The following is a 20765-nucleotide window of genomic DNA, read 5'->3' as shown; positions in this document are numbered from 1 at the left end:
GCAGCCCTGTTCTGTTTGGCTGTATTCAGTGGTCCCATGGCAGTCCTGTTCTGTTTGGCTATATTCAGTGGTCCCATGGCAGTCCTGTTCTGTTTGGCTGTATTCAGTGGTCCCATGGCAGTCCTGTTCTGTTTGGCTGTATTCAGTGGTCCCATGGCAGTCCTGTTCTGTTTGGCTGTATTCAGTGGTCCCATGGCAGTCCTGTTCTGTTTGTCTATATTCAGTGGTCCCATGGCAGTCCTGTTCTGTTTGGCTGTATTCAGTGGTCCCATGGCAGTCCTGTTCTGTTTGTCTATATTGAGTGGTCCCATGGCAGTCCTGTTCTGTTTGGCTATATTCAGTGCTCCCATGGCAGTCCTGTTCTGTTTGGCTATATTCAGTGCTCCCACACCTAGGTTGGCTCTGTAGAATTATATTCAGTACTCCCTTGGCACTCGTGCCGCCAGCTGCCTTCGCTCCACTCTCTTGGGCACAACATTAGAATTGCATTACTCTGATTACAGATTTGGGTGAGCTGCTAATAAAATTCTTGACTGCTGCCAACCTGGCTATGAAACCCTGGACGAGAGGCAACCCGACATATGGTCACTGTTTCCGGTCTCTGTTTCTAGATCACAGATAGCGGGGGATGAGGAAGCTTTCAAGGATATTTCTTAGTTCCAGCAGAGGTGGCGGCTGCTAGTTTTGGCAGTTCACATATTATGTTTGAGATTAACACAAGATCAAAGTTAAAGCTGCACAACAAACTTTTATAGAGCAACGTATAACATTAAGGTAAATCCTTAGATGTGGTGGTGGCATTAGTTTTCTTTTCTCATTTTTTCCCTTTCATTTTCACTTGCTGCAAATAGCACACTTCTCTTTATTCCATTGCTGCCTGGCCCTTGGGTGACTTTCTTGATCTCGGCAGAGTACTCTGAGCATGGGGCCCCCAGGATCCCAGCATTGGTCATTCAAGGAACACCTCTAGGCAGGGGCGTTGCTAGGGCTAGGGCTACAAAAGACCGGGGGCTAGCTAGAGCCCATAGCAGCGAAGTAAAGTCATACGCTTGGGCAGGCATATATAATATACATGTGTGTGTGTGTAATATATAATAAGTAACAAAAGTATCATCAGTGCTAAACTGATGATCATGTGAAGAAGCAAAGGAAATGACAGTTAAATGCCAGTGCAGCTGAACGATGACCATACCTGGAGGATATGGATGGCAACAAAACAAGGATGTCAGCGCTCAATGTGTTAAATTAAAAATAAAATAAAAATGTAATTAAATCCCTCAGTGGCAGTAAGGAAGAACATACACAAGTTTATTCAGAGTTGTTCATGAGAAGAATAAAATCCAAAAACCAATAAGGTGATGTTGATACAAGAAAGAATATTAATGAACTAAAAATAGCCTACGGGTTACACTGGTGGTCCCCCGGAGCAATGAGAAGCTCACAGTATTCATTGATGAAAACAGTGCAGCATGGGATGTAGGGTGACCACATTTCCAAACTACCATTCAGGGACACCCTCCCCTCCCAAAAATCAGCTTGTGTTGTAACGAATCACAGCACAGTGATTGGACACAAGAGGCGGGATTTATGATTTCTCCAATCAGAAGCAGGGGGCGGGGATTGTGCTCCTCCAGGCATTCCCGGCCAGGACAAGTACTGTCACTGAGTAAAGCGGCGATGTGGCGGCCTTTTTTGGGGGAATCAGATTGGCCCGGGGGGGTGGCTGTGTCAGTTTCATTCCGGGACACTGTATTGTCCTGGAATGATTGTGCCCGGGACAGACCTGCAAAATACGGGACTGTCCCGAGCAATCCAGGACACGTGGCCACCCTAAATGGGATTAGTAGTTTACAGAAGGGAAGATTAACATTGTTTGTGCTTTCAGTTCAGCTCACAGGAAGTGACATGGATATGGTATAGCGACCTTTGTACAGGAGTAGTCAGGGTAGCTGAAACATTTTGGTATAGCTGCTCACAGCCTCTAGAGGAGAAACTAAAAGAGCCACTGCACATTAAAGTGGGTTGGGACACTGGAAGCCATTTGAGAATAGGAGGGATCGGTGTAGTGATGGGGCATGGTTGCATGTATAGTCACTAAATTGGCTCAGTATGGGGCCCGGTTAGAAGTGTGTGCATTGGGGACACATACCCTGTGTTGTGGAAACAGACATTGTATATGTTCTTGGCACTGCTTGCAAAGTCTCCAAGGAACAACAGCAACCAAAAAAAGAAGTAATGTGTGCGGCTCATTTGTCATTCTGGGGGTGATTTACTAAAACTGGAGCACTCAGAATCTGGTGCAGCTGTGTATGATAGCCAATCAACGTCTAACTTCAGTTTGTTCAATTAAGCTTTGACAATACAACCTGAGAGCTGATTTCTATGCAGACCTATATAGTACCTTGAAGTACCAAAGAGAAAAAAACACACTAAAAATCCGCGCTCATGGCTCTCAGAAAATTCACTATATACCAAAAGTTAAAGTCCATTTATTTGTGGATGCAGTCCAAACAAAAATATAAAATAAATTGGAATTTAGTATATATTGTCCATGTATGATCATAAAGCATATATGCAATAGGTACAGTGTACAAACAGCAAACAGCTACCATGGAGCACAAAGGATTATGGTATGTCAGTGCCAATCAGTAGTGCCAATCAGTGCCACCTTTCAGTGCCCATCACAGCCGCCTGCCAGTGACCATCACAGCCACCTGTCAGTGCCACCTATCAGTGCCCATCAGTGCCGCCTATTAGTGCCTATCAGTGCTGCATATCAGTGCCTCCTATCAGTGCCCATCAATTCTACATATCAGTGCCTCTTCATCAGTGCCACCTTATTAGTGCCCATCAGTGCCGCCTCATCAGTGATGGTCAGTGAGGGGGAAAACTAAATTTTCTGACAGAAACTAAGAAAAAAAAATTTCCCCCAAAACATTTTTTTTTAGGAAAAAATAAAAACCCCAGTGGGGATCAAATACCACCAAAAGAAATCTCTATTTGTGGGAAGAAAATTATAAAACTTTTGTTTGGGTACAGTGTAGCACGACCGCGCAATTGTCATTCAAATTGTGACAGCGCTGAGAGCTGAAAATTGTCCTGGGCAGGAAGGGGTGAAAGTGACCGGTATTGAGGTGGTTAAACTTCCAGGGGGACGCTAAACAAAAAAAATAAATCATGTACTTTCTTCTAAGTCTGTTTAAATTCAGCATTTTTCTAATTGATAATTGAAGAATTTCAGGTAGGTCCCTTTAAATGACTGTACAGGAGGAATATTCAGATATCTTCAAGCCAGTTCTCACATCAGAAGAGTCAATTATATTTATTTCCGACATTCTTGGATTTGTTACGTTTGTTCATGTAGCGGCACGGGGCTTGTTTGTGGAAAAATCTGACGCGGCGACGTATATGTAACTTCATTTATATGCTAATCAAGGAGTTTAATATATTTGTGTGAATTAGAGTCCAATCCCTGGTACATATTAACCAGTTCCCCCCCTAATGGAGTGTCAGGAGCAATCAGGGCCCGGACCGGCGGGATGACAGCGCGGGGATATTACGCCCCGGCACGCCTGCGTTATGCGGATCCGTAGTGTGAATAAATTGGGAGGCAGATCTGTGAGGTGAATAGTAATTAAGGGAGAAGCCATGCCAAGGATTACAATGCCAAATTTCCCCTGAGACTCGGTGAGCATCTGATCAGCAATCTGCCAGGAGGAAGCGGGGAACAGAACGCCAGGCATCCTCTCCAGTTACAGAACTGAAAACAGTCTGTGTTGCGTGTAAAAACCAATCACATCATCCCTATCCTTCTCCCGTACAATCATTGGTGTGCTCAGCCTATTACCCCAGAGCACAAACACACACGCGTGTATATCGGCAGAGCCGTGGACGGTGGAAGTAGAGCAGAGATTGGTGTCAGTAGAGCTGTGGACAAAGTCAGTAGTTTTTTATTTCTATTATTTTCTTAATTATTTTTTACAATATTATTCTTTTGTATTTTTTATTTTTTTTATTTAGGAGCCTAATTTGGGGGGTTGGTGAAATATTAAGGGTCTAAAGAGAGAGAAAGGGACTGAGGACAGAGCTTCCCCAGACCCTTTCTCTGCCGCCTCAGCTGCACTGGACAGTGAATGAATGGGAAGTGCTGAGTGGCTTCCTGTTCAATCACAAACTGAAGTGCAGCAAACAGGACAAGAGCAGGAATAGGATAATTGCAAGCAGTATGTGGCATCAAGCAAAACACTAAAGTGAGAGGCAATTAGGAGGGAAGGAGAACTAAATACCCTCCCAGCAGCCAGCATCAGATGGAAACTGATTACTGGGATCTGATTAATGGGCTGCTGTGAGACACCTGTTGGTGGACACTGGGATTACAACCCTCCACCCAGGGAACCACAGTGCCACCAGCAGGTGATCCAAGTCCTGACACTGAAAGTCTGGAAAATATGAAAAGGCGCTTAACACTCCACCCGCTGGCCGAACAAGAAACTTTATATTTTTAATGTTCACATTTTTATATTTATTGGACTAAAGTATTTAAATTGTTTTTCATTCCCTAGTTTAAAGGGTCACTAAAGGAATTTTTTTTTTTAGCCAAATAGCTTCCTTTACCTTACTGCAGTCCTGGTTTCATGTCCTCATTGCTCGTTTTTGCTCTGATGTTGCTGTAAAACTGCTCTGTTCTGGACACTTCCTGGTTGTCTGGCTTCTTATGAAAAAAGTCATGGGAGACTTTAGTTTCGTTTTCCTAGCCATGACTCTCTATGGCACTGTCCAGCACAGAGGCATGAAATAACATGCAAAGACTAAACTAGTTTCAGTTTCGTTTTTGCATCTAGAGGCACATTATATGATTGATTTTTATCTATTTTTAATCGTTTTTAAAAGGAATCAGTTAACTATTATGTCTCTATACATTGTAAACAGTCATTTCAGCAAAAAAAAATGTTTTCCTTTAGTGATCCTTTAAGAAATAAAATAAAAAAATATGTATAAGGCTAATCCATTTAAATGTGCAATGTTATTATAGTTTGATGTAATGTGCTGTCCATGGTCCTGAAACACTGGCAGACGTGTGATACATAAGAGCAGCTATCCTTTCTACATGCTGGTAGTTGGATTTATTAACATGCTGCTTTCTCTTTTTTTTTTTTGCAGGATAGCTTTCTGTTCAGTGTCTCCATATTAAGTGGGATCCTCTGCTCCCTATTGGCTGCTGTAAAATTCATGTTGGGAAGAGTCCTGACGAGTCGAGCACTGATCACTGATGGTAAGTCCTAACTCCCTAAATGGGGACTTGTAAAGAAAATGTTCGGGGGGATTAAGTGGAAGATATTTCCTTAAGAATAATGAAAAGGTCGATTTTTCTGGCATTTTTTTTTTTACAAATGTCAATACAACCCAAAATAAATATTTTAATTATTTTGTTAAAACTCTCCAACAGTAGCTTTCAGGAAAGGGAAAAGAAAGTAAAGTTTAGTGAATGTTATATCATTTTATATATTCTTGTATTTATTTTTTGCAGTTTTTACCTTTTAAATGCATGTCTTGGCATTGCCCTATTTACCTCCAACACCTCCTTACTTTTAGGTAGATTCAGGTACGATGGAGCAAAGTTACGGCGGCGTAGCTTAGCGTGTTTAAGCAACGCCGCCGTAAGTTAGCTAGGCAAGTACATGATTCACAATGTACTTGCCTGCTAAGTTACGGCGGCGTAGCCTAAAGCGGGCGGGCGTAAGGGCGCCGAATTCAAATGTGTGTTAGGGGGGCGTGTTGTATGCTAAGGCTTGACCTTTTTTTATAACTGCGCATGCGCCGGGCGCCTACATTTCCCAGTGTGCTAAGTACGCCGCACGGGCCTATTGATTTTGACGTGTACGTAAACTACGTAAATCCCAATTCACAGACGACTTACGCAAACAACGTAAAAATTTCGAATTTCGACGCGGGAACGGTGGCCATACTTGACATTACTATTCCACTAGAGCCTAGCTCTAACTTTACGCAGCCTATCTCTTACGTAAACGGCGTAAAAAGTACTGCGTCGCCCGGGCGTACGTTCGTGAATCGGCGTATCTCCTCATTTACTTATTCTACGCCGACCGCAATGGAAGCGCCACCTAGCGGCCATCCAAAATGTTGCAATCTAAGATAGGACGGCGCAAGCTGTCCTATCTTAGATATGTTTAAGCGTATCTCTGTTTGAGCATACGCTTAAACATAGGTCGGCGTAGATTCTGAGTTAGGTCGGCTTATCTACTGATAAGCCGGCCTAACTCTTTCTGAATCTACCTATTTGTCTCTTTCTTAACCACTGTCAGGATATAAGCCACACAGGGAGTGCATTGTTTTTCAATGAATGAGTTGACTCATAAAGTTCCAGTGTGGAGAACCAGTATGTGTTAATATGGCATATATACAGTACTGTGCAAAAGTTTTAGGCAGCTGTGAAAAATTTTCAGCCCCGGAAGATTTTACCCCTTTCCTGACCAGAGCACTTTTTACAATTTGGCACTGCGTCGCTTTAACTGACAATTGCGCGGTCGTGCGACGCTGTACCCAAACAAAATTGCGTCTTTTTTCCCCCCACAAATAGAGCTTTCTTTTGGTGGTATTTGATCATATCTGCGGTATTTATTTTTTGCACTATAAATAAAAAAAAAGCGAAGATTTTGAAAAAAAAAACAATGGGCCAGATTCTCTAAGAATCTGCGTTGGCGTAGTGTAAGCCATTTACACTACGCCACCGCAACTTACAGGAGCAAGTGCCGTATTCCCCAAACACTTGCTCCATAATTTGCGGCGGCGCAGTGTAAATGGCCCGGCGTATGGCCGCGTAATTCGAAGGGGGCGGCTTGCATTCAAATTAAGCTCGCCCCCGCGCCGATGGAACTGCGCTTGCGCCGGGCTGAAAATAGCCCAGTGCGCATGCTCCAGCTCACGACGGAAAATGTCAATGACACCGACGTGTGCGTCATTGACGTAAAGTCGTATTCAAGAACGACTTAGGAAAACTACGTAACCGACGGAAAAAGACGAAACTGACCCGACGCCATACTTAACATGGCATACGGCGGACTGGCGTAAGGTTACCCCTCTTATAGCAGGGGTAACCTTACGCTTACGGAAACGACGTAAGCGACGAGTACGCGGCGCAAATTCGTTTGGGAATCGGCGTATCAGGCTCATTTGCATAGTCAAATGAGACTTGAACGTAAACGCCACCTAGCGGCCAGCGTTGCATTACATCTAAGATCCGACGGTGTAAGTGACTTACACCTGTCAAATCTTGGCCGTATCAATGCGAAAATGATTCTAGGAATCACTCGCATAGATACCCGGGCTCAGAAACAGAGATACAACGGTGTTTCCTGAGATACACTGTCGTAACTCTTCTGAGAATCTGGCCCAATATTTTTTACTTTTTGCTAGTATTTATCCACCAAATAAAAAAAAAAAATTTCTTCATCAGTTTAGGCCAATATATATTTTTCTACATGTTTTTGGTAAAATGAGCGTATATTGATTGGTTTGCGCAACAGTTCTAGCATCTGCAAACTATGGGAAAGATTTATTCATTTTTTACAGCATTTTTTTTTACTAGTAATGGCGGTGATCTGTGATTTTTAGCGGTACTGCGACATTGAGACAGGCAGATCGGAAACTTTTGACACTTTTAAAAAAGCACTGATTACTATGTAAATGTTACTGGCAGGGAAGGGGTTAACACTAGGGGGCGGTCAAGGGGTTAATTGTGTGTTCCCTCAGTGTGTTCTAACTGTATGGGGATAGGATTGACTAGGAGAGGAAACATATAGTTTTTCCTACTTAGTAGGAACAAATGATATGGCTCCTCTCCTCTGACAGCACAGGGATTTGTGTGTTTACACACACAAATCCCCATGCCGGCGCTCGTGCACGCAAACACATCGATCACGTGCGCCTTCAGCGGCACACATGCGCCCTCTGGATGGCGAAAAAGAGAAAGACGCCCAGGAGAGCCATTGTGCCGCAGTATATCTCCGTGACATGGTCGGAAACCGCTTAAGAATGTTTCCAGAAATACAAGTGTTAATATTTTATTTGTGATCATTTAACAAAATGGAAAGTAAATGAACAGAAGAGAAATCTAAATCAATATTTGGTGTGACCGCCCTTTGCCTTCAAACCAGCATCAATTCTTCTAGGTACAGTACATTTGCTCACAAGATCTCAGCAGGTAGGTTATTCCAAACATCTTGGAGAACTAAGCACAGATCCCCTGGGGATGTTGGCTGCCTAAAATCCTTCTGCCTCTGTATGTAATCCCAGACAGACTCCAAGATGTTGAGATCAGGGCTCTGTGGAGGCCAACCCCATCCTTTCCAGGACTCCTTGTTCCTGGTGTTTTCCTGCATAGTTGAGTCACTTATCCTTATTTCCATGTCGGGTGTATGGCTTTTTGGTCCCAATTCTTCCATGAAGACCACTTCTGGCTGATGGGACTGCTGGACTTCTTATGATGTTGATAGGAAGTAAACATGATGGGCCAGATCCACAGAGCGAGTACGCCGGCTTACTTATAAATTTCCCGCGTTGTATCTTTAGTTTGAATCCTCAAACCAAGATACGACGGCATCTGGGTTCGATCCGACAGGCGTACAGCTTCGTACGCCTTCGGATCGTAGGTGCAATACTTCGGCGTCCGCTGGGTGGAGTTTGCGTCGTTTTCCGCGTCGGGTATGCAAATTAGCTTTTTTTACCGACGATCCACGAACGTACGCGCGGCCGTCTTATTCTCTTACGTCGTCTCTAGTCGGCTTTTTCCAGCGTATAGCTAAAGCTGGTATTTTGCGGCGTATAGTTAGACTTGCCATGTAAAGTATGGCCGTCGTTCCCGCGTTTTTTTTTTGCGTAAGTCGTCCGTGAATAGGGATGGGCGTAATTCACGTCTAAGTTAAAAAAATTACGTCGTTGCGACGCAATGCACGGCGGAAAATTTAGGGACGGCGCATGCGCAGTTCATTCGGCGCGGGGACGCGCTTCATTTAAATGAAACACGCCCCCTACTCGCCGATTTGAATTAGGGGCCGAGAGATACACTACGCCTCCGTAACTTACGCCGCAAATTCTTTGTGGATTCAAAGAATTAAAACGTAAGTTACAGCGGCATAGCGTATCTCACATACGCTGCGCCCATCCAAATGTATGTGGATCTGGCCCGATGTCTTTCATCTGCTGCATTATGTTTCCTTGGCTGATCACTGTGTCTACGGTCCTCAACGTTGTCCATTTCTTTGTGCTTCTTCAAAAGAGCCTGAACAGCAAATCCCGAAAACCCCTCTTCTTTAAAATCTTTGCCTGGGAGAGACCTGGCTGATGCAATATAACTACCTTGTGTCTTGTTGATGTGCTCAGTCTTGCTATGGTGTATGACCTGTGACATGTTGTCTTCCACAACCTCACCATAGTAGCAGAGTTTGACTGTTCCTCACCCAGTTTTAAGCTTCTAACACGGCTATTTTGTTTTAGTTAATAATGGTGTTTCAACCTACATATGAAATTGATGATCATTAGCACCTGCTCTGTATAATTGGTTAATCATACACCTGACTCTAATCCTACAAAATCCCTGACTTTGTGCAAGTGTGCAAATTGATGTTGGTTTGAAGCCAAAAGGTAGTCGCATCAAATGATTAGGCATGTGCAATTCGTTTAGTTCCGAATTAGTTTTTTAACAAATTTGTTAATTCCGAAATTTAAGAATTTTCATTTTTTGCGTATTTTCGGAATTTCCGAATTTCTGAATTTCCGAATTCCGAATTTCCAAATTCCAGAATTCCGAATTTTCGAATTTTTCTAATTTTCCGAATTCCGTTTTTTTTTTTTTACGAATTTCCGAAAAAAGCTGAAAAAACAAATGTAACCAAAATGAAAATGAACAAATTTTTCAGCAGTGCACATGTCAACAAAGATTTTTATTCTGTTCGCACGTGGGTTAGATCCGACAGGCGTACGTCTTCGGATCTTAGATGCAATACTTTGGCGTCCGCTGGGTGGAGTTTGCTTCGTTTTCCGCGTCGGGTATGCAAATTAGCTATTTCCGACGATCCACGAACGTACGCAGGGCCGTCGCATTCTCTTACGTCGTCTCTAGGCGGCTTTTTCCGGCGTATAGTTAAAGCTGGTATTTTGCGGCTATAGTTAGACTTGCCATGTTAAGTATGGCCGTCGTTCCCGCGTTTCATTTGAATTTTTTTTTAGTTTTTGCGTAAGACGTCCTTGAATCGGAATGTACGTAAGTCACGTCTATGTTAAAAAAAATGACGTCCTTGCGACGTCATTTTGCACAATGCACGGCGGGAAATTTCGGGACGGCGCATGCGCAGTTCATTCGGCATGGGGACGCGCTTCATTTAAATGAAACACGCCCCCTAATCGCCGATTTGAATTCCGCCGCCAGAGATAGACTACGCCACCATAACTTACGGCGCACAATCTTCCTGGATTCGAACTAAAGCCAGGTAAGGTACGGCGGCGTAGCGTATCTCTGATACGCTGCGCGGGTGCAGATCTCTGTGGATCTGCCCCTGTATATATAGGACATGGTCTTTGGGGTGAGATGCACGTCGGTAATTGATGTCAGTGCAAAGCAATCAGACCTTCCCAAATAATATTTTAAAGTATTAACACTTATGAATAAGATAACTTACACCAAGTTCATCGCTTTTACATTTCTGTTGATTTCAGTGATTTAGCATGTTGTGGTGGTAAAGAAGGGGTTACCACTGCTGGTGTAGCATCTTCCAGAATTTGGCTGCGGTCCGGACCCCTCTGGTCAGATTTAATTACAGAGAGGCCTGGAATGCGCTGTTCTCTCCGGACCAGCAGATGCTCCAACATACTAATATAATTTGTGCTGAGCTGTACTTACCAACCGGTACTTAGATAATAGATGGGGATTAGCTGCAGACCACAGAGGAATATCTGCAGACATTATACTGAGTGTACAGAAACTATTTTCAGCCCTGGTGAGAGCAGTCCGAGGACCGCGGAGAGGGAGGTCTCATCCACAACACAATAGAACGCGGTATAAGGATATAAAATGAAAATCGAACCTAAATACTTGGATACACCAGAGTTTTATACAATGCACACAAACCAGGCACACACAGTGTACATAACATACACAACATACATAGCACAAAGTGTACACCATACACAGTGTACAGAGCACACAGCATACACAGTATGAAGAACTAAGAGTGCACAGAGCACACAGCATACGCAGTATGAAGAACACAGAGCGTACAGAGATAGTACACAGCACAGAGCATACACATTGTACAAAGTAAACAGCATACACAGTATGAAGAACACAGAGTGTACAGAGATAGTACACAGCACAGAGCATACACAGTGTACAGAACACACAGCATACGCAGTATGAAGAACTAAGAGTGCACAGAGATAGTACACAGCACAGAGCATACACAGTGTACAGAACACACAGCATACGCAGTATGAAGAACTAAGAGTGCACAGAGCACACAGCATACGCGGTATGAAGAACACCGAGTGTACAGAGATAGTACACAGCACAGAGCATACACAGTGTACAGAACACACAGCATACGCAGTATGAAGAACTAAGAGTGCACAGAGCACACAGCATACGCGGTATGAAGAACACAGAGTGTACAGAGATAGTACACAGCAGCACAGAGAATACACAGTGTACAGAGCATAAACAGTATGAAGCACACAGAGTGCACAGAGCACACAGCATACGCGGTATGAAGAACACAGAGGGGCAGATCCACAAAGATCTGCATCGGCGCAGCGTATCTAAGATACGCTACGCCGCCGTAACTTACTTGGCATAAGTTTGAATCCTCAACGAATTTGCGCCGTAAGTTACGGCGGCGTAGTGTATCTCTCACGGCGTGAGGGCGCGGAATTCAAATGCGGCGGGTAGGGGGTGTGTTTCATTTAAATGAAGCGCGTCCCCACGCCGAACGAACTGCGCATGCGCCGTCCCTAAAATTTCCCGCCGTGCATTGCGCTAAATGACGTCGCAAGTACGTCATTGGTTTTGACGTGAACGTAAATGGCGTCCAGCCCCATTCACGGACGACTTACGCAAACGACGTAAAATTTTCAAAATTAGAAGCGGGAACGACGGCCATACTTAACATTGAGTACGTCACCATATAGCAGCTTTAACTATACGCTGGAAAAAGCCGAACGTAAACAACGTAAAAAAATGCGACGGCCGCGCGTACGTTCGTGGATCGTCGGAAATAGCTCATCTGCATACTCGACGCGGATTACGACGGGAACGCCACCCAGCGGACGTCGAAAAATTGCATCTAAGATCCGACGGCGTACGAAGACGTACGCCTGTCGGATCTAACCCAGGTGCCGTTGTATCTTGTTTTGAGGATTCAAAACAAAGATACGACGCGGGAATTTTGAAATTACGCCGGCGTATCACTAGATACGCCGGCGTAATTTCTTTGTGGATCTGCCCCAGAGTGTACAGAGATAGTACACAGCACAGAGCATACACAGTGTACAGAACACACAGCATACACAGTATGAAGCACACAGAGTACAGAACATATGCAGTATGAAGAACACAGAGGCCCAGATTCAGTAAGCAATTGCGCCTGCGTAACCATAGTTACGCAGCGCAATTGCTGACTTGCGCCGGCGTAACGAGTTCTCCTGATTCAGAGAACTCGTTACGCCGACTGCAGCCTAAAATCTGCGTGGCATAAGGCTCTTATGCCACGCAGATTTTAGGCTGCATTCTTGCGATGGCCGCTAGGGGGTGCTCCCATTGTGGTCAGCGTATAGTATGCAAATTGCATACTTACGCCGATTCACAATGTTGCGCGGGCCCTGCGTACGCAAGTTACGGAGTTTCCGTACGGCGTCTTTAGCGTAAGGCTGCCCCTTCTAATAGTAGGGGCAGCCAATGCTAAAGTATATCCTCCGTTCCCGCGTCGTGAAATTTGAATTTCACGCCGTTTGCATAAGTGATACGTGAATGGCGCTGGACGCCATTCACGTTCACTTTGAAGCAAATGACGTCCTTGCGACGTCATTTGCCGCAATGCACGTCGGGAAAGTTTCCCGACGGCGCATGCGCTTTACGATCGGCGCGGGAACGCGCCTAATTTAAATGATTCCCGCCCCCGGCGGGATCATTTACATTGCGCGCGCTTACGCCGGGCAATTTTGCCGGCGCGGCCTCGCAATTTACGGAGCTACTGCTCCGTGAATCCAGGGCAGCGCAAAATATTTGCGGGGGCGCAGGGCAAAATCGTTGCCCTGCACCTCCGCAAATAGAGCGCAGATCTCTTTGAATCCGGGCCAGAGTGTACAGAGCACACAGCATACACAGTATGAAGAACACGGAGTGTACAGAGATAGTACACAGCACAGAGCATACACAGTGTACAGAGTAAACAGCATACACAGTATGAAGAACACAGAGTGTACAGAGCACAGAACATATGCAGAGTGTACATAGCACAGAGCATACACAGTATGAAGAACACAGAATGTACAGAGCACACAGAGTGTATATAGCTAGTACACATCATACACAGCACAGAGCATACACAGTATACTAGTGTCCCCATTGGAAGATATTTCCTCACCTCTTGTTTCGGTGAAAACTGTTGGAATTCCTATTACTTTCTATACCACCACCAGGACATATATGAGGGTTAATCTCATACAGATAGTATTAAGAAGAAAAAACAGACAGAGACTCTAACCCTTCCACATTCTATAAAAAAAAAAAAAAAAAACATTTTGACATAACATAAACTTTGAGGGACATGTGTCCACCAAAATTTCATTCAAGATTCATACGTTTTTCTAATCAGATTCAATTGCATTTATTAATTAATTATTTATTTATTAATTATTGGGAAGGGGAACTGATGTGTAGCACCCCCTATGTACAGTAGGTAAGTTTAGTCTGGGCTCCTGCTGTAGCCAGAGGAGCCGGGGGTAATTTGTTGAGTCAGTTTATGCAGAGCTCCAATAGCTGATTGTTGCCTCCCCCTGGCTTCTAGAAGCTTCTGGAGAATTCTAGAACCTAGAAGGCAGAGGGGCAGAGATGAGGCCTGAATATTTATGGAGTCTCCTCCAATCCACCCGGAAGGTGGAAATATAACCCATACGTTTTCTGGAGCCTGGCCATGTGGGAGCAGATAATCCAGGGTCCAGTGGCCTGGGAGGGGACCCCTGTGCTGGGGGGGATCTGCCTCCAGGCAGAAGGGATAAGAAGAAAGGAGCCAGAGAGGAACAGAGAGAACAGCAGTCCAGGAAGTCTCACACCACTTTAGCCCTTAGCTAGGCTTAGTTGAGTCCCCCCGGGAGCCATTAGGACCCGTCCAGCAGAAGGCCTGTTCAAAAGTCACCACTGGAGCTACAGGACCTTTACAAGGGACTGGGGGCCAGATTCAAATAAAAAGTACGCCGGAGTATCTGCTGATACTCCGGCGTACTTTCAAATTTGCCGCGTCGTATCTTTATTTGTAATTCACAAACAAAGATACGACGGCTTTTGTCTAAGATCCGACAGGTGTACGGCTTCGTACGCCTTCGGATCTTTGGATGCAATACTTCGGCGACCGCTGGGTGGAGTTCGCGTAGTTTTCCGCGTCGGGTATGCAAATTAGCTGTTTACGGCGAACCACGAAGGTACGCGCGTTCGTTGCATTCTCTTACGTCGTCGCTAGTCGGTTTTTCCCGACGCAAACTTAAGCCTGCTATTTCATAGCTTAGATTTAGACCAGCCATGTTAAAGTATGGCTGTCGTTCCCGCATCGAATTTCAAATTTTTTTTTTTGCGTAAGACGTCCGGAAATACGAAAGGACGTAACGCACGTCGCCGTTCAAAAAACACGTCGGGGCGCCGTAATTTCGCACAAAGCACGGTGGGAAATTTCCTAACGGAGGATGCGCAGAACGTTCGGCGCGGGAACGCGCCTAATTTAAATGGTACACGCCCCATTTGAATTAGGCGGGCTTGCGCCGAACGGCTTTACGCTACGCCGCCGCAAGTTTACACGCAAGTGCTTTGTGAATCAAGCACTTACGACGAAAACTTGCGGCGGAGTAACATAAAGGGGATACGTTACGCCGCCGTAATTGTTCGTGAATCTGGCCCTGGGTGTGTATCTTCAATCCTACACCCCAGAGCCTATAGTGGAGCAGCAGCCAGGTGCAATACCCAGCTCAAGCATTACACTTTAGATCTGGGCATCTCAAACCCCCTTTCCCCATCCAAAGATAATTCCCCTAATAAACTGAAAAACAAAACAAAGCCCATGGACTGGTTTCTGTCTACTGAAAATACCTGTTGCCTGGCTGTGTATACACAGGGGGGCCCAAAAATACAGCGGCCATTACGGGGGAAGGACTAGAGATGTAAGGGATAACATGGTGGCCAATGTACCATTCATATTGGTGGTCAGAGCTGAAAAGCTTTGTCCTGAATAAGACTGGCGCCGGGCTCCCGGCACTGACAAATTCTTCCTTCTCTCCTGGCAGATCCCCCCTCTTTTTATTGCGACGATAACTCATTCTTTAGGAATCACCCCCGGCTATAATTTGAGAAATTTAATTAACTGGGATTAAATATTGATTTGTAATAAGGAACGCGGACACATCGCTGAATATTGATATTCCTTCCATATTTTATTGCTCGCTGTGTCCACATCCTTGTATGAAAACATCGGATCTCCATCGCTGACTAGACATGTGCAGAGCGAAAACAAATTTAGTTTTGTTTCAATTCATTTCGTTAAATTCTGTTAATTCATTTTTTGGAATTCGTTTTGTTTATTTGAATTAGAAAATTTGAATTCGCGATTGACCAATAACTGAGCAGGGACGTGGAGCTTTGTAGGCGCTATAACTTTTGCGCAAACCAGTCACTATACGCTTATTGCAATTTTTTTTTTTTTACCAAATATACAGTACGTCGGCGTAAGTGCTTTGTGAATCCGGGCCATAATGTGAATGTATATGTGTATGTATGTTACTTCTTTTTGTATGGGAATTTTTTTTTTTAATTAATAAAGAGATTTAAAAAAAAAATATATATATATATATTATATTTTACCTTTTATTTTATTTTTGTTACACTGTTCTTTTAAAAATAAAATTGTGTCACTTTTATTCCTATTACAAGGAATGTAAACATCCCTTGTAATAGAAGAAAAGCATGACAGTTCCTCTTAAATATGAGATCTGGGGGTCAAAAAGACCTCACATCTCATATTTACACTAAAATGCAATAAAAAAAATAATAATAATTTTGTCATTTGAAAAAAAAAATAAAAAAATGGCCCTTTAAGAGTTATGGGCGGAAGTGATGTTTTGACCTTTATAATAAAAGTCAGGCACAGTTAGCGTTGTATGAAATCATATCATATTTAATGCTGGCATCTTTATAGGATTCAACTCGCTGGTTGGCGGCATCATGGGGTTCTCTATTTTGATCAGCGCCGAGGTTTACAAGCACCACCCCTCCGTCTGGTATCTGGATGGGACTGTCGGGATTCTGATCGGACTGATCATCATGAGCTATGGAGTCAAGTGAGTGCGAATCTAAACCAAAGTCCTTAAATGACGGGGCTGCAGCCCCTCAAAGAGACGGGACATTTGTGTGAATTACACCATGAATGGCGTTATTGGGCCCCATGGGCATCGGGTGATTAGCCCCCGGGGCATGAGGCTCTGGTGTTTAGGTGCAGCTGGACAGTACACCAAGCAGAACTAATGTTTAGTGCAGTATGTGCCCAGCAATGAATGCTTGGAATTAGGGTGACCACGTGTCCCGGATTGCCCGGGACAGTCCCGCATTTTGCAGGTCTGTCCCGGGCACATTCACTCCAGGACAATACAATGTCCCGGAATGAAACTGACACAGCCACCCCCCCTGGGCTAATCTGATGCCCTCAAAAAAGGCCGCCACATCACCGTTTTACTCACTGACGGTACTTGTCCTGGCCGGGAATGACTGGAGAAACACAATCCCGCCCCCTGCTTGTGATTGGAGAAATCATAAATCCCGCCTCTTGTGTCCAATCACTGTGCTGTGATTCGTTACAGCACAAGCTGTAATGGGAAGGGAGGGTCCCTGAATGGTAGTTTGGAAATGTGGTCACCCTAGTTGCAATGCAGACTTCTTATAGGGTCATCCTTCCCTGGGCACATACTGCCCCAAACCTTAGTACTGCTGGGTGAGCCATCCAGCCTGGACCAGCCATAGAGCTTGACAGGCTGCCAGCAGCAGTGCCGTAAGGTGCACCAATGCCCTCCACCCACACCTAAACACCAAAGCCTTATGCACCTAGGCTAAATACTCAGCATGCATGGGGCCTCTGGGTGTGGCTTAGACTGACCAATGACAAAGACCTAAAGAAACCCGTAAAGCCTTGTTAGAATTTGAAACATGATCCTCTGTCTGCCTCTCTGATCCAGTTTCACTTTGTTACTGAAAGACTAAAGTATAACTAAATCATTGGTATATGTGTGAGGGATAGTGTCCCATCATTGATATAAGTGGGAGGTATATAACCCTATCATTGGTATAGGTGAGAGTAATGATTCCCCCATCATTGATGTAAGTGGGAGGAATAGTGTCCCATTATTGGTATCAATGGGAAGAATAGTGCCCCATCTTTGGTGTCAGTGCAGGGCCGCCATCAGGAATTTACACAGCCTTAGGCATGGGTGCTGCCGTCGGAAATAAATTGAGAAGTGGGTGGGAGAGTGTCGCAAGTTGAGAAGCGGGGGGGGGGGGGGGTGACGCAAGTTGAGAAGCGAAGCGGGGGGAGTATCGCAAGTTGCCGCGAAATTCGAGAAGCGGGGGGCTGCCGCCGCGAATTAAGGTCGGGGGGTCTTTGGGTGCTGAAGAAAAGAAAAAAAGGGGGGATGCAATCCGGGGCCCTGGGGACCACCGGGCCCCTTAGAGGTCGGTGGGGGGCTTTGGGTGCTGCCGGAATTTTTTTTTTAAAACAAAATAAATAAATAATATATATATTTTCTTTAAAAAAAAAAAAAAAAGGGGGCTGCCATCCGGGGCCCTGGGAACCACCGGGCCCCTTAGAGGTGGGGGGGCTCTGGGTGCTGACAACATTTTTTTTTTTTTTAAAGAAAATAAATACATTTTTTTTTTTTTTTTTAAAAAGAGGGGGATGCCAATCCGGTGCCCTGGGGACCACCGGGCACCTTAGATGTTAGGGGGGCTTTGGGTGCTGACAAAAAATAAATAAAAAAAAGGGGAATGCCATCTGGGGCCCTGGGGACCACCGGGCCCCTTAGAGGTGGGGGGGGGCTTTGGGTGCTGCCGGAGAAAAAAAAGGGGGGAATGCCATCCGGGCCTCTTACAGATGTACTGCCTGTACCCCCTTAAGGCGGCCCTGTGTCAGTGGGAGGAATAGTGCCCCATCATTGGTATAAATGGGAGAAATGGTGCCCCATCATTGATTTAAGTGGGAGGAATAGTGCTCCATAATTGGTATCACTGAGAGGAATAGTGCCCCATCTTTGGTATAAGTGGGAGATATGGTGCCCCACCATTGATATAAGTTGGAGGAATAGTGCCCCACCATTGATATAAGTTGGAGGAATAGTGCCCCACCATTGATATAAGTTGGAGGAATAGTGCCCCACCATTGATATAAGTTGGAGGAATAGTGTCCCATCATTGATATAAATTTGATGAATAGTGCTCCATCATTGATATAAATTTGATGAATAGTGCTCCATCATTGATAGAAGTGGGATGAATAGTGCCCCATCAGTGGTTTCAAAGGGAGAAAAAGTACCCCATTATTGGTGTAAATGGAAAAAAAAGTACCATATTGTTGGTGTCATTAGCGGGAATATTGCCCCAATGTTGGTGTCAGTAAGAGGAGTAGTGCCCCAATGTTTGTGTCAGTAAGAGGAGTAGTGCCCCAATGTTTGTGTCAGTAAGAGGAGTAGGGCCCCGATGTTGGTGTCAGTAAGAGGAGTAGTGCCCCAATGTTGGTGTCAGTTAAGAGGAGTAGTGCCCCATTGTTGGAGCCAGTAAGAGGAGTAGTGCCCCATTGTTGGAGTCAGTAAAAGGAGTAGTGCCCAAAGGGCCAAATAAAGGCAAGCAAAGGGCCACATCCGGCCCCCAGGCTGCATTTTGGAGACCCATACTGGCAGGGGAAACACTAATGTATAATACATGAGTACTGAGTGTCCTCTCCTTGTCCCTGCAGGCTGTTGGTGGACATGGTCCCTCGAGTCAGACAGACGCGTCACTACGAGATGTTCGAATGAAGCCGCACGCCGACTCTCCATTGCCAAAGGTGGCCACAAGTCACACACAGTGTTTTCCTTTCCCTACAAGTATTTCTGGCTACTATTACAGAACAACAAACTAAACATGACCGAGATGATCAAACTGACATTTGTGGGGCCGGCCTGTGGAGGGTGCGCCCCTCCCCCTCTGCCCCCCCCCTCCCCGCCCCCCAGTATGAAAGAGTTTTATTTTGGATCGTTCCAGCACAAACCCCAGCGTGAAAAGACTGGCGGAAGCAGCAGACTGTGTCCTGACCTTTGCTTCATGTACAGAATAAGCGAACATCGAAAACATCTCCGACCGCGGATACGTCACGCCCGAGTCACGCTCTGTAAGAGAACATTATAAACAGCCAATGCAGACGCAAAGAGTATTTTTCTATATATATATCTCTATACATATATATATGTGCGCACAATAATCTGATGGACCCATTCCGGCACTTGTGTGCATTCCCTTTATGCCAACACAGACTTCAGTAGCACAAGGTACAAAGTTGTACCATTTTATCACATACAAAGAGCACATTTATTAAAGGAGATCTCCGGTCAGAAAGAGGCCATAATGTCCACTCCCACCCGTGAAATACTTTTATTGGGAAGCCAATCCTTACTTTTGTCAGTCCCATCTTTGCTCATATTGGCTCAATAGGTCCTTGACCTTTAACCTTTCACTGTTCTTTTAATAGCAGAGTCATTTAAACCTATCCCTTCAAAAGGAACCCTAAAGCTATTCGTCCTGCAAATGTTACTAGGCTGCTGACTTTAATTTTTGGGGTGGGGGGGGCAGTTCCCCGCTTTTATTCCTAACCCTAGCAATAAACTCCTAGGGTGCCTTACTTACCTTGCCAGGTGTGGAATGGTAATGGCACTTTTCCAGCTCTTATAATGGTTGTTAAGCCACTCTAACCTGTATACACCATCAGCACTGCCTCCTATTGCAGTGCCCCCCTCTGTGTGTGATTTATAAAAATAAATGCTGCAAATACCTCATTTCACTGCTGAGATTGCGATCACATGACTGACTGGCCAGCTTTCTCTTTTTCTCTTCTGAGAGATGCAGTGGGCGGGGGCTGAGATTCCTCTGCTGATGTCAGTCTGGAGGGGAAGAGGGGAGGAGAGAGCTGGTGATCGCAATCTCGGCTCTTAAATGAGGTATTTACAGCATTTATATTTATAAATCATTCACAGAGGGGGACAATACAATAGGAGGCAGTGCTGATGGTGTATACAGGTAAGTGTTATGAGAGCAGCAGGAAGGGGGAGGGGCGGCTCACACACACAGACAGAGAGGGGAGGGGGAGGAGGACACAGGAGCAGAGAGGAGAGCAGATAGCGGGCTGCGGATGACGGAGGCAAGTAAACTGACCACGGTGTCTGGTCTCAGCAGCCATGATACACCGTGGTCAGTTTACAGA

At 45.0% G+C, this 20765-nt stretch overlaps 1 protein-coding gene across 1 annotated transcript in view; it reads left to right on the top strand.

Moving 5' to 3' along the window:
* The window catches only part of TMEM163 (transmembrane protein 163), a 180967-nt gene extending 160663 nt beyond the window's left edge, over nucleotides 1-20304 (top strand). The window contains exons 6-8 of the mRNA XM_040358089.1: nucleotides 5161-5272; nucleotides 16467-16608; nucleotides 19266-20304. Coding sequence (XP_040214023.1) covers nucleotides 5161-5272; nucleotides 16467-16608; nucleotides 19266-19326 — 315 coding nt within the window. The 3' untranslated portion in view covers nucleotides 19327-20304. The remainder of the gene's footprint in view (nucleotides 1-5160; nucleotides 5273-16466; nucleotides 16609-19265) is intronic.
* Nucleotides 20305-20765: the final 461 nt, after the last annotated feature.

The sequence above is a fragment of the Rana temporaria genome, chromosome 6 (genome assembly GCF_905171775.1).
Source record: "Rana temporaria chromosome 6, aRanTem1.1, whole genome shotgun sequence".
Lineage (NCBI taxonomy): Eukaryota > Metazoa > Chordata > Amphibia > Anura > Ranidae > Rana > Rana temporaria.
Note: the sequence above shows the minus strand (reverse complement) of the source record. Positions and strands in the feature narration are given on the sequence as shown.